The sequence below is a fragment of the Camelus ferus genome, chromosome 1, assembly GCF_009834535.1.
Source record: "Camelus ferus isolate YT-003-E chromosome 1, BCGSAC_Cfer_1.0, whole genome shotgun sequence".
NCBI lineage: Eukaryota > Metazoa > Chordata > Mammalia > Artiodactyla > Camelidae > Camelus > Camelus ferus.
In genome coordinates, this window is record NC_045696.1 from 58,450,520 (window position 1) to 58,464,173 (window position 13,654).

The 13,654-nt window shown below is 47.8% G+C and overlaps 1 protein-coding gene and 1 non-coding gene across 3 annotated transcripts in view; one reads left to right on the forward strand and one right to left on the reverse strand.

Annotated features, from left to right (window-relative positions):
• Window positions 1-13,654, forward strand: part of PDIA5 (protein disulfide isomerase family A member 5) — an 88,779-nt gene that overhangs the window by 57,283 nt on the left and 17,842 nt on the right. For both annotated transcript variants that reach the window (XM_032480505.1, XM_032480513.1), the window contains exon 11: window positions 1,821-1,957. In XM_032480505.1, the coding sequence (XP_032336396.1) occupies window positions 1,821-1,957 (137 nt within the window). The remainder of the gene's footprint in view (window positions 1-1,820; window positions 1,958-13,654) is intronic.
• TRNAT-AGU lies at window positions 6,865-6,936 on the reverse strand. Its single transcript has one exon. It is a non-coding gene; the product is annotated as a tRNA-Thr (tRNA).

Below are 13,654 nucleotides of genomic sequence, written 5' to 3' on the forward strand. Positions count from 1 at the left end.
AAAATGATTTTAATTTTAGAATAGATTCCATTCACATAATTAAAATAATTTTTTAAAGATACTTAAAAATTATACATTGGAAAGTCTTGCTTTTACGTGTCTCCTCCATCCTGTTCCCCTCTCTACACCTTAGAGGTAACAACTTTAATTAGTTTCTTTACGCAGATACACGTGCATGTGAATCGGTATTTTTTATCTCTCCCTGTTTTATGCAAAAGTTAGCACATTGTGGCCTGTTGGGTACATCTCAGCAGTCTCTCCACATTGAGCATAGAGCACTTCCTTGCCTCTCTTTACCACGCTCAGCCCCCCCTGGTGTGGATGGGCTGGTTTACCTGCACTGGGTTTTTCTAGTCTTTGGTTTGACAAATCATCTACAGTGAATACCTTGGAGTGTACATAATTTTGCCTATGTGTGGGTGTAAAGGTAAATTCCCTAAAGTGGAATTGGTGGTGTTTTAGGGGGGTTGGTGTTTTGAGTCCAAGTATCAGAACCTCGGTTTCCTATTGTTGGTCTGCCTGGTGACTCATGCTGAAGCTTGATTTTGCCACCAGCCCCATCTGACAGGGGATGCGCATGGGCTGAGAGTAGTTTGCCCTCCTTCTGCCACCCCCATGGCATGGGACCAGAGTGGCTGAGGCCAGAGAGGGCTTCTGAAAGTGACGTCAGACCCAGGCTCTGCCCTGGGTAGGGGGGTCAGCTTCCACTGTGTTGCTACATGGGAGAGTGGCAGAGTCTGTTGAGTGGACCACATTGCTCTCATGAATTCACAGCCCTGGCTGCTGGAACATTACACTTTTTCCTACTGTAGGCTCTCAAAGACAGGAAACAATAGTTGTCTTTTCACATTTGTCATCTTAAAGGGTTTTTCCAAAGCAGCAGTTAAGGTGCTCTGGCAAAAGTGTTTATGGCGGTGAATCGTCAGGGAGTTTGTGTCACCAGCAGTCTTGTGCTCAACTTTGCAGCAGGAGAGGGCAGCTGCCAGCCTCCCCTGTCACCGCAGCTGGTGCATAGGTATCAGCACACGGTGGTCCCAGTGGAAGCAGGCTCCAGGGAGGTTAGGCACCAGCCTGAGGTTTTGCAGCTCGCAGTGGTAGAGCAGGGATGTTTGGGCTGACCTCCAAGCCTGGCTATTTCTGCTCTGGCACTCTGCCTCTGAAGAACTAGGTAACTTTGTTCCTGGTCTCCAGGAAGGGTTTGTGATGTATCCTGGATGCCATCGTAGTTAGGGTGCCCCCACCCTTTTCCCCTGGGCCCCACTCTTCCTCATCATGACCTTCCTCCCACACTGGTCAGTGAACGCCTCGCACCCACCAGGTGGCAGCATCCCCTTCCTAGCCCCCAGCCCTTCCCTGGCCAGATTTGGTCTTTCTTGGATACCTGGCCTCTCTCTTCCCTCCTCAGCCACCACCTTTTCCTTTCTATTATTTCCTCTCCCCAGTCCTTGCCCTGCAGGGCACCACTCAACACAACAGTTAGCTTTTCGAGAGGTCTCTCTTTGCTGTTGCTGTGTACTGCTATTGCCAGTTGGCTGAACGTTTGAAAGAGCATGAGACACTGATAAACCCACAGGTTCCTGGGGGGAGGCGAGGTTTCCTGATCTGCCTTTAGAGCTACAGCTGAAAGCTGCTCTTTGTGATAGGATGTCAGCTGAGCGCTCCTGGGGCTCCGAGGGCATGGTGGAGGTGGGCAGGGCTGACCACTGGCCCCTCTGCTCCTGCCCGGTGAGCCCCCAAAGCAGCAGTGCCGAGCCAGAGTGGGTGAGGGCTGCTCAGGCCACGGTGCTTGCTCTGAGCTCTGCCTATTTTTGGTCTTCCAGTCCGCAGCCGCCACAGCCCCAGGTCCCCGAGACTCCCTGGGCAGATGAGGGCGGCTCCGTTTATCACCTGACCGATGAAGACTTTGGCCAGTTTGTGAAGGAACACTCCTCTGTGCTCGTCATGTTCCACGCCCCATGTGAGTGGAACCTTGCCTCTCCCGCCACCACCTCGGCTCCCTCAGCACAGGGCAGTCACCGCTCTAGGACCAAGTCCAGGGAGCATCTGCCTGTCGGCTGCCTCCTCTGTGCCCGATGCGGCCCCGCCCTCACGGCGCACATAGTCCACCCAGCATCACTGTGGGAACAGCACAGGAGTCCCATTCAGGCCCCTGTGGCCCCCAGCTCAACCTGGAGGGCCCCAGCGGCTTCCTCAAAGTCAGCATGAGTCAGGAAATGCAAGTAGACTTCCCAGAATTGGAGGAGTTAGGACTGGGAGGGCCCTTCGATATTACCTAGGACAGCAATCACTCCTCAATTCACAGGTGGGAAGATTGAGGCCCCAAGAGGGCCTGTGTCTTGGCCAGCAGCTGAGAGAGCGCAGTGAGACCAGGGCTGGAGCCTCAGACGCTGCAGCACCTAGAATGCCTTCTTCCTGCTTCCCCTCGTGTGTCATAGCCTGAGGCGGCCGTGGTAGATCAAGGCAGGAAACTACAGTGAATGCCATAAAATGTGCTTGCAATATTGGCCGAAAGCCCTCTAGCTCAGAAATTTTCTAGACCAGTGTCCTCCCCATTCCCATGGAGAATGGAAAATTGATTATAATTTGTTTCCAAGAGGGAGAAGGCTGTTTCTGGAAAGGTGAGCAGGGAGATGACAGCCCCAGGGCACAGAGTTGCTGGGAGCAGCTCCTGGGAAAGGCAGGCCATCCCAGTGGGTGAAGAAGACAGGTCCCCAGCACCAGGGACAGAGTGCACATGTGTGGGTTGCTATTCTCTCGTAGCTTCTTGCCAGTTCTTTGGCCCAGTGATGGTGGGTAAGAGACTGTGGAAGAGGGGAAAAAAAGCAAGAAATAACTACTTTATGGATCAGTGTCATAATCACCCTGTCCATAGCGGCATCTTCAGTGACAAGAATAGTGAATTAATTGTCTTAGTCATAGGGATCTTTATACTATCAGTTGTGTTTTGTCCTATGGTGACAAAGTGGCTTTCCGCAGCATCATCTCCTTTTGTCTTACCCACAGTACCACAAAGCGAGTATGATTCACCCCATTTTGCAGACAAGGAGACTGCCGCACCGAGAAGTGGTGCTGCTCTGAGTCCTGTACCACCACCCCTGCCCGCCCTCCCCTTCCCCTGCGGCAGTATCACACAGGTTTGATTAATTAGGAATTGTTTGTAAGTGGACACTAGTGCAGATTTCCCCAATACTGTCTTTCTCATAAGTGCCAAATTCTTAGGAGAACCCCAAGGGAAAATACTCACTGTGACTTTTCTTCTGAACTTATAGAAAAGTGACCACAAAAACTAAAAAACCCCACTAAATTTCAAAGCCTCCTGATTAAGGGCAGTGACAGAGAGGGCTGTAGGAACATGTCACTTAGCCCTGTGTGGACCTCAGCGAACGTGTCCTTGTGGTCGGAGGTACCTGATACTGCCCGCCGGGCAGCCCTGCAGTGCTCCCCCTGCTGAGATGTGCTGTCCAGGCCAGTCTCCAAGCTGCTGATGGAAGCAAGTCTTGCAGGGAGTTCTGCATCTGGAGTACAACCGCTCTGCCTGTGTCCCCAGCAGTAGAGGCACACACTGGCTCACTGTTTTCAGTTCCCTCCTGGGAACTTCACCCCCAGGTGTCGGTGTTCCTGGTCTGCGTCGAGAGAGCCCACCAGCTCCTGGAAGAGCCAGAGTGGTTTGAGCAGTGCTTTGTGGTTTATACATCACAGTGCGAAGAGTATATATCCCCTTTGATGAGTCCTAACAGCACGTACCAGATAGGTGGGAATGATTTAATAATTGTGTATTAAGCCCTTTCTTTATAGAACTCTGGTTGCAAACTGGAAATTCTTTTGTCTGTATTCTTCCCGGTAGTCTTAGGTTGTGAGTGATCCGTCATAGTAGCTTATGCTTACAGGGTCTGGGCTCTGGGGCCTGGCTGTAGGGACCTTCCCTGCAAACCTCCCCTTGTAATGCACCCTCTTTGCTTCCTGAACCAGAAAGATCTCGTTCATTCCTCTCCCACCCCCAATCCGAGTCACCTTTGGGCATAGAGAAAGGGCTTAATGAATGAAAAAATGAACGAATGAAGTTGTTGAGAGCTAAATTAGAGAATGAGAACTCGAAACTAGATGGCAGCTTTTGGTTTCCCCATTAGTCATTGTTAGCAAGCATTAATGAATACCATCCTGCTCTGTGGAGAGCCCTGTTGAGGGGGCTCTGATTTCAAACTTAGCAAATGGTAACATCTGAGGCTTCTACTGGTGAGTGTCTGCCTGTTATGGACCCTGCATTCTCTGATGAGGTGTTTGCCAGCCCTGTGGCTTTGCATGTGAGTACTTGTGTGGTTTTTATTTCTGTTGGACTGGCAGAGTGAGAGGGATCAGGGCAAAAGCATGAGGTGAACATCTCTTAAGAATTGCCTGTTAGAGTTCCATCCAGTGGGAGTGGCTCTGCATTAAGTAATCTCTCTACACAGCCCCTCTTCCCTAGGAGCATGGGCTTTAGAAGGAAAGGAATGCAGTGGCTTAGAGAATATTCGGAGCCCAGAGGGGTGAGCTGACAGCAGCGCCCTCTTAGCTGCCTGGCTGTGCGCCTCGTGCTGGAGTGCTTCAGAGAACCCACAGTGATCTGGAGACCAGTTTTGTGGTGCTTTGGGACCCAGAGAAAAGGAATGTCAAGAGGCCAGAGACTGGCAGTGCTGGCTCAGGTTTCCAAAGTGCGTAAAAGGTGAATTCTGGAAGTCACAGCTTTACAGGTATCAATCCCAGACCAAACAGGGAGTGGTTTAGAAACAGACCATTTTGGAAACCTGGGAAAACAAGTTGGGATCTCTCAACATACAAGACCATAGACTCTCCTAAGAATTGCTGGATGTGCTTGGTTTGTTTCTTGGGATGAGATTGCGACGTTGATGAATTAGCGTGTCTTTCTTTATCTAAAGTCAGGTGGGATGTGGCCATCCTGAGGGGAATGTCCCCTTGGTGCTCTGTGACTGTGAGTCTGGCCTGGTTCTGTCTAGAGGGTGGGACTTGTTTTTTTAATCAGCAGTTTGGGTGAAACTATAAAAAAAAAAAGCAAAGCACTTTCAAATCTGCAACGGTTCGAGTTGGAAAAAGGAAGCTATTAAAATATTGAACAATTGAGTTGAGATTTTAAAAGATCCCAACAGAATGAAATAGTGGGCCTCAAACTAAAAAGCTGAATTTATCTTTATGGCTTTTTGCTAATTAAAAAGGAGTGCATGCATGTTTTGTAAAGGGGTAGTATAGGAGAGTGTGGAGAAGAAAACTAACATTCTCCTGACATGGACTCCCAGAAAGAGCCACAGTCTCTCTTTGCAGTCTTGTTTCTGTATAGAGGAAGGGCTCAGTGTTACTCTTTCCAGGTTCCACTTGCCTGGAACCTTCATGGGTGCCTTTGGAGCCGCACTCCTGGGTTCTTGGTGGGAAAGGCCCCTGGGTGGCTGGTTGCTGCGTATTATCAGACACCTCCATTGGCCCCCTACTTCTTTACCCGCTTCTCCAGCTTTCCTGCCACTTACCTCCACTTGCCTCATCGTCTCCTTTCCCTCCCAGCTGGAGTCCACTAGGAGCCCCACACGGATTCTTCTGCAGCCTGTACTCCTGATGCCTGAGTTGTCATTGAACAAATAAGCTCAGGCCCAGCAAGTGCAGGGCTCTCCACACATGGGAGCTGGGGGAACTGAGATTCACTGATGGGCTTGCCCCCTTGGCCTAAAATCCAGGATTTGCCAGGCCTCCTGGGGAGGACGGTGTGGGATGAGCAGTGGGCTCCGGGAGGGGTGGGTGCACCAAGCAGGGCAAGGACAAAGCCCAGGCCCCTCTGCCGTCCAGTTGGCCTTCAGTGTGGGACCTGGCGTGGATGTGGGATCCTGCCAAAGATGAAATGGTGTCCAAAGGGGGCAAGACAGTAGGACACCAATGGCCGCTGCCCCGTGGTGCCTTCTGATTTTCTCTGCATTGTTCTGAATGAGAAAAGTCAGTGTCCATTGTCACTGGTCTTCCGTTGTCACTCTGTTTTGCTGCAATAATGTCCCCCTGCTCCTCCCTCTCCATGTACCTGCAGTCCTGCCTTAGGCCAGGGGAGGATGTACTCTTGTAATGACCCCTGAGTGAGTGTCACTTGCAGAGGGAGGTAGAAGGGACATAGTGGGACTCCCGGGGAGGGGTGCCCTGAGCAGCAGCTTGTCTCCCCAACGTGGATGCTGGGTGCCGGCAGGGACCTGAGAAGAAGCTGCTGGGGCACTGGAGCACCCCTGCCGCCCCTTGCCCAGGGCTGCAGTGGCCCACCCACAGCTCCGCCCTAGTCTGTCCGCTCCTTGGCAACAGGCCTGGGGTGAGATGTTTTCTTTGCCACAAGTCTCAGGCAGCAGGTATGTGCTGGAGGCTGCGGGCCCGGCCTGCCTTGCTGGAGCTGGGCCTCCTCTCTGCATTCGGCGGCAGGTCCCTGTCAAACCCCACAGTTCCTGTTTCTTACTCTGTTTCTGTCTTATTCTCAAGTAATAGGTGATTGCTTTAGAAAAATCTAGAAGTTACACAGAAGTATAAAATGATTAAGGAAGAAAACTCCCTATAATCTCATTATTCATTTCTTTTTCTTTTTTCCCTTGATGGAGGTTCTGGGGATTGAACCCAGGACCTCAGGCATTGTTAAGTGTGCACTCTACCACTGAGCTCTACCCTCCTCCCTGTAATCCCATTATTCAGAAGCAAATACTTTCCACTTTTTGGCTTCACTTTTTCTTTTTTTCTTTTTTTTTATTTTAATTTTTAAAAATGTTTTTTCCTTCCAGTTTATTGATACACAGTTGACATATAGCATTGTATATTTGGGGGGGATAATTAGGTTTTTTTAATTTATTTTTTTTTTAATGGAAGTACTGGGGATTGAACCCAGGACCTCATGCATACTAGGCACACACTCTACCACTGAGCTATACCCTCTCCGCTTGGCTTCACTTTTTCTAGTTACTTTTTCTTTTACTTTTAACTTGTTTTTGACTTTTATTTTTAAAATTAACATACAGTTAAATTGACTTTTTTCTCTGACGTGTGTAGATTTGTGTAACCATCTTGCCATAAAACTCCTTCATGCTATCACTTTTATTTTTTAATTGCACAAGTAATTTAAGAACAATATTGATGACATTCTTGTTACTGGTGCTGCAAAGTTTAAGGGCTACATAAGGATGTAGTGCAGATAATTCAAGTCCCCTCCCCACCCATCCCCCACCCCAAGATTTATTCTCCTCCCCTATTTCTATCTAAACAACAGGGTTTGGTTTTTGTTTTTAACATAAGTGGGATCATTTCCTATCCATTTTTGTGTGATTTGCATTTTTTCACTCACCAGTAAGGAGGTCTTGAAGAAGTTTTTGTATAAATGTAGATATTGGCATATAAATCTACCTCAGTTTTTAAACTTGTGAATAGTATTTTATAATTTACATATGCCATTAATTTTAAACCATTCCCCTGTTGATAGACATCTGTCTGCAATCTTCGTTCAAACAATGCAATGCAGATTTGTAAACATAAGTATTTGGGAACGTGTCTAAATGTTTATGACTGACTTCTGGAAGGGAAGCTATTGTGCCATGGGGTGAGTGCGCTTGAGCTTTGATAGATAAGGTCTCAGCACAGCTGGCAGTGCATGACAGAGCCTGCATCCTCGTCAGCCATGGATGCTTTCAGCCATTTCTGTTCCTACTAAACTGGGCCAAGGGGCAACTTGTCCGCAGCTCCCTGGCCTCCAGGGAGGTGAGCATCCCTCTGTGCAGCAATCAGCCTTCCATATTTCTTCTGTGAACCAATTTTTCCGGCCCCGCGCCCATTCTCCTAGTGGGTGGTCTTTTCCTTCTTGACCTGGAGCTCTATACTGAGGGATATTAGTCTTTATTTTCTGTGTTCCAGATGTCCTCTGTTAGTCTGTGGCTTACTTTAACTTTCTCTGTGCTGCCTTTCACTGTATAAAAGCATTACATTTTTGGAGTCATCTAATAGCTGGAATGTTTACTGAGCACTTACTGTGGGCCAGGCATTGTTTGAGCACTTTGAAGATTTCCATAGATTAACTCGTTTAATCTTCACAACAAAATCCTGTGAAGCGGATATCGTGATTATCCCCATTTTACAGGTTAGGAAAGGGAGACACCAAGAGGTCAAGAAACTTACCAAAGGTCACATGGCCAAAAAAGTAGGGCCAGGATTAAAACCCAGTCCTAGAGGCCTCAGTCTCATCACTGAGCCCTTTGCAAGCCTACCTTTTCCCATTCTGACCTCTAGGATTTGTGGGTTGCTTGAGAAATCCATCCCTATGGTATAAAAATAGTGCCTTATATTCTGTGATAATATTTTTGTTTGTTTCATTTCATTCTTTAATTCATCTGGATTTTTCATCTTTTTGCCAGGTGGGAGGAAGGGATTTCCTTTTATTCATTAAGTTTTTTTTTTCCGTGCTTTTTTCTTAACGTTATCTTGTATTTTCTTATGTTATTAAAAATGCTTATTTGTACATGCTTTTTGTGGTCACATAATATTCCATTATATAATGGGGCTGTAAATTACTTAACCATCACCATAATGTTGAAGGTTCGAGTTGTTTACTCTATTTCCCCATTGTAAATCATGCTGCAGGGAACATTTTCCTGCATAAAGATTTGTTCACATGTCAGATTATTTTCTTAGGATAGAAGCCTAGAAAAAAAAATGTTAAAAGCTTGTTATCTACATTTTATACTAATGTGAAGAAAGAAACACAAAATCCCAACTTCCTCTTTGCACAAGAAGAGGGCTGTGTGATCGGTGGAGGCATTCATCGGAGCGTGTCTGCCCCAGGGTGCCTGTGAGTGTGTACAAGTCATTGCATACACAGCTGCAAGCCCTGAGGTCTCTGGGGGAGGGTGTCACCATGTTAAATTATCAGTTTTTCTTTTTTTTTCTTGGGAGGGGTAGTCATTAGATTTCTTCATTTTTAGAGGAGGTACTGGGGATTGAACCTCATGCATGCTAAGCATGCACTCTACAACTTGAGCTATACCCTCCCCGCAAGGCGTCAGTGTTTCTGCTAGCAGCTGTAGGAGCCCCACCTCCCTGGCATGCCCCGAGCTGGGGTCCAGGCAAGACAACAGGAATGCGGGTAGGAAAATCCAGATTCCTTTTACAGTCCCAGGTACTAGGGAGCTTTCCAGATTAAACTGGTCCTCTGGAAAATTCTGGTTCCAGGAGCCAAGAAAGTCTCCAGAGCCAGCCTGTAATAAAATCACAAGTGTAACCGAAGTTAATGGAATCCAGAGGAATCTGAAGGCTTGGTGTTGATGGGAGGCCAACATTCCCACAACCAGAGAAGAGCGTGGTCTGGGAGCTAACGGGCGGCCTCTGCGCCAGGTCATGACAATCAGCCTAAGTGCACTTACACAGCCGATAAAAACCCAACAAGGAAGTTGGGCAGTAAAACTTAATGGCCTATCAAGTCACAATCAGGACAGTAAAACGCAGTGAGCTGGATACCTTCTCCTGCTGCTAACCCTCCTCCTCTGGCTCTCCCGCGGCCCACACAGCCAGGACAGCCTGAAGGCCAGGCCAGGAGGCTGGGGTCAAGGCAGTCACCACTCACGACCCACAGTTCCCCCTGGCAGGCGGGTGCCAGCAAGGAAGACGTCTCCTCGCCCAGACCTCTCTCCTCCTCGGTGCCTGGCCAGGCTCCTCGTCGTAAACTCTGTTTACAGTGTTTATTGCCTAGCCTTAGTATCTTGTTCAGGGAGCAGAGGGAATTGATGCTAGTAGTGAAAACCATAACGGTATCAAGAGAACTCTTGGGAATGCATGGGAAGCTTCAGAACAACATCCAGCAATGCTGGAAGTTTCCGAAGATGTTTTCCACAGCTAGTGAGGAGCAGGGCAAGTGTATAAATAGTGGTGGGGAGGGTATGCACACAGTAACTCACTTGGCTGCTAGTCTTACTGAATAGAGGCATTTAGTCATACTACCAACTATTTGGCGTGACTTTGGCCACAGAAGAATTTAGTTCTGTGAAACCTTGTGTGCACTGGTGTAAACCTGAACAATACAGCCATGCAGTTAATTCATTCACAAAGTGCGTGGGACGCCAGCCTCAGTACCAGGGAGGTGGGGGTGAGTGTGAGCGACAACTCAGCCCATATGGACCTTACATCCCAGTTGGATTGGGAGAGTCGAGTAAGCAGACTACTCCCGCTGTTTTGTGTACAGCTGAGAAAATAAACAGGCGGTTGGAAGTGAGCTGTGATTGGGTGAGGCTTCTTTGGATTAGGTGGTCAGATAATTTCTCTGTGGAAGTGAAATTTGAGCTCAAGCCTGCCTGATGTGAAGTGGTCAGCCATGCAGAGGCCTGGGGGAAGATCGTGTTCCAGGCAACAGCACATTAAGAGCCATGAGGGGAGGAATGAGCTTGGTGTGATAGGAAAGCAGAAAGAGGCCACAGGCTGCACAGGAAAGAGTAGAGGGCAGGAGGGAGATCCCTGAGTTGAGGTTGTAAGGTAGGAGGGTTCTATGGTGTGGGGCTTGTGGCTGTGGTAAGGAGTTTGAGTTTTAATCCAGCTGTGATGGGAGCCATTGGAAGTTTTAACCAGGGGAGTCTGATCTGATTTATGATTTAAAAAGATGCCCCAGCTACCCCTGCACATGAGAAGACAGCAATATAGCAGTCATGAAGCACTACAAAATGAAATGTCACAAGTATATGAATGAGAAGTCATTTGTGCGTAGAAGAGAAGTAGGTGGTTCGGTGGGGCTGCAGTGAACTGGGACTCAAAGCAGGGGCCAGTGCCCGGGTGGACGCTCTGCGTGGAGAGGCCTCATCCATTGGGGTGGGAGCTGTAATGAAGTGGGCTGGGTGCTGGTGGACAGAACTTCAGGGAAAAGATCAGCTCATGTGGGCACAGAGACGGGAGCTCCAGCCAGAAGATCCACCTCTTAATCCCATCTGGTTTAACGGTGGCTCTTGGACCCCAATTTACCCCTTCTCCTGGAGCCATCATTTCTGATGATCTCTGTCCTGTGTCTCATGGGGCTGCTGAGATAAAGTGTGAACGAGCACCTTTGTTACTCAGGGGAGTCCTGCGAGGCTGGAAGTTCAGGAGAGAGCCGTGAGTGCAAGCTAAAGAATCTGGCTCCTTCTGGCATGCCCTCCAGCCACCCCTCCTGTGTCTCAGGCAGGCTTCGCGGGTTGGTCCCTGCTCTTCTTCACAGTGAGCCAGTTCTTCGTCTCCGTCTGTCTCTGGCCCGCACTGATAAAATCCAGCAGGCAGTGTGGAGTCTATTTGCTTCCCCAGCGGGGCGATGGGTATCAAAGGGCAGAACCTGATAAAGATATAAAGATGAACTCTCTCATCTTCAGGGTTCCTGCCATGTTGACTGGGACATTTTGGGAAAAAATAGTGGTTTTTCAATAAGTGGCTTTGTCTTCCTTATTTTCCACCCCCCGGTGCCCACCTTGACCCTGGGCTCTGCTGGGCTGAGTGGCTCTGACTCAGGTCACTCACTTCTTCCTCTCCAGGGCAGACTGAACTCTTGGGTGACAGACCCAGCAGCAGCAGGAGAGCCTGAGCCTCCTTTTCTTGGTGTCTCTTCATGCAGAATGAGCACCCCCTGCCCCAGTCATGGGCAGTCAGCCTGGGAGCGGGAGAATGGGGTGGTCATCTTGGGGCAGGTGCAGGGAGCTACAGGCAGGCCAGGGAGGTTCCTTTAAGAGTTGTAGCGCCTCCTGGCTGTAAGCCCCAGAGAGTGATTTATTTATTTTATTTTAGCAAGAACGCCCCAAAATGTTTGTCTTAATATATATTGTGGTAAGTCAGTAGACTCTTCCCTAGAATATCCAATTTACTCCTGACATGTGGATCTGCACAGAAGGATACCTGAGCCTGGACGCCTGTGAGGACAACTCTGTGTTCTTCCACCCCCACCCCTGGAGTGATTGCCTTGGGGTTGGGCTTTCTTTGCCTTAGCCTCTTAACCAGGGGTCTGTGAGCCCGTCAAGGGGTTCGGAGTCCTCTGAAGTTACACATAAGTATGGAGTATATACACATCAGGATGGGAGAAGGGAAGAAGCTTTCATGAAATTCTTAAGAATATCAGTGACCCAGAAGTCCCAGAGTCTGCCCTGAGCTGAGGACGACACTCTCCCTTTTGCTATTGGTTTGATGTTTGCTGCCTGCAGGGAGAGGTCTGCCGGGAGTCCCGAGCTGAACTGTGAGCTGTGTGTTTTCCATCTGGGGGACAGCTCAGTGAAATAGAAACAGCGCTGCATGCTCTATATGCTTCAGGTACATCCTGTTCAATGCGCTGTTATAGTCGCTCCTGAGAATATGCATAGAAACTATATGAAATTGTTTCTATGGGGAAACCACATTTTCAGTTCCAAACAATCAACTTACCAAAACAAAACAAAAACCCTTTGTACCTCAGTTATTTAGAAAGTGCAGATGTGTTACAATAGCAAAAAATGTTCATTTCTGGAAAATAGTGTGATTATGTTTCAATATCATGATGACCTTGATAACCCTGCAGTTCACGGGGTCCTGAGTGGGCTCTAGTCAGCCAATGAGCCCACTGGTGTCCCTCTTCCTTGGACCCATTTAAGAAGGACCAACATGTTGGTGCTGTTAAGAATTGTGGCCACCCCCTCAGCTGGATTTCATCAGTGAGTTTCCTCCACCAACTCATTTCATGGCTCCCCCAGAGCGGCTCTGTCCAGAGGAAGGCTTGCTGCGTTGGCCTGGGAGCTCGAGGAATACTTAGATTTTCTGTTATCAGTGTGTGTGTGGAGGGGTGGGGATTAGAGTAGCCACCACGAGGCCTCTGTGCCTGGGCGGGACTAGGTGAGCTTGGACTGAGGAAGCTGGGAACAGGTAGGAATGGAAGAGACCTGCTTGTATCTCATTGCCACGTGGAGCTGAGCTCTGCAGGAATGACTTTGGAGGAGACAGGAACTTTTGTCCCAGTCAAGTGCTCAGATGGAGGCTGGAAAGCTGTTCCTTTGGCTTAGAGGCTTCTGGAAGGTATGGGCGGTCTCCTCTGATAATATTAGTGTGTGTGTCTCCCTGCCTTCCTTTTTTTTTTTTTTTTTTTTTTTGGTTCAAATTCATTTTCTTTCTCCCTTTCACCCTTTCTTTCTCTTTCTTTCTATTGAAGTATATTTTGATTTACAATATTATACTTGTTGCAGGTTTCATATAAATTTTATATGATTTGTTCTAGTTCTTTGAAACATTTCATAGGTATTTTGATAGGGATGCATTATATCTGTAGATTGCTTTGGGTAGTATGGACATTTTAACAACATCAGTTCTTCTAATTCATCAACACAGGATCTCTTTCCATTTCTTTATACAATCTTAAGTTTCCTTTATCTGTGTTCTAAGTTTTCAGAGTGTAAGTCTTTTACCTCCTTGGTCAAGTTTATTCCTAAGTATTCTATTCTTTTTGATGTGATTTTAAACAGGATTATTTTCTTGCTTTCTCTTTCTGATGATTCATTTTTAGTGTATAGAAAAGCAACAGGTTTGTTAGATTAATCCTATATCCTGCAACTTTACTGAATTCATTTATTCTCATAGTTTTCTGGTTGAGACTTTAGGGTTTTCTTTATATAGTACTACGTCATCTGCAGATAGTGACAGTTTT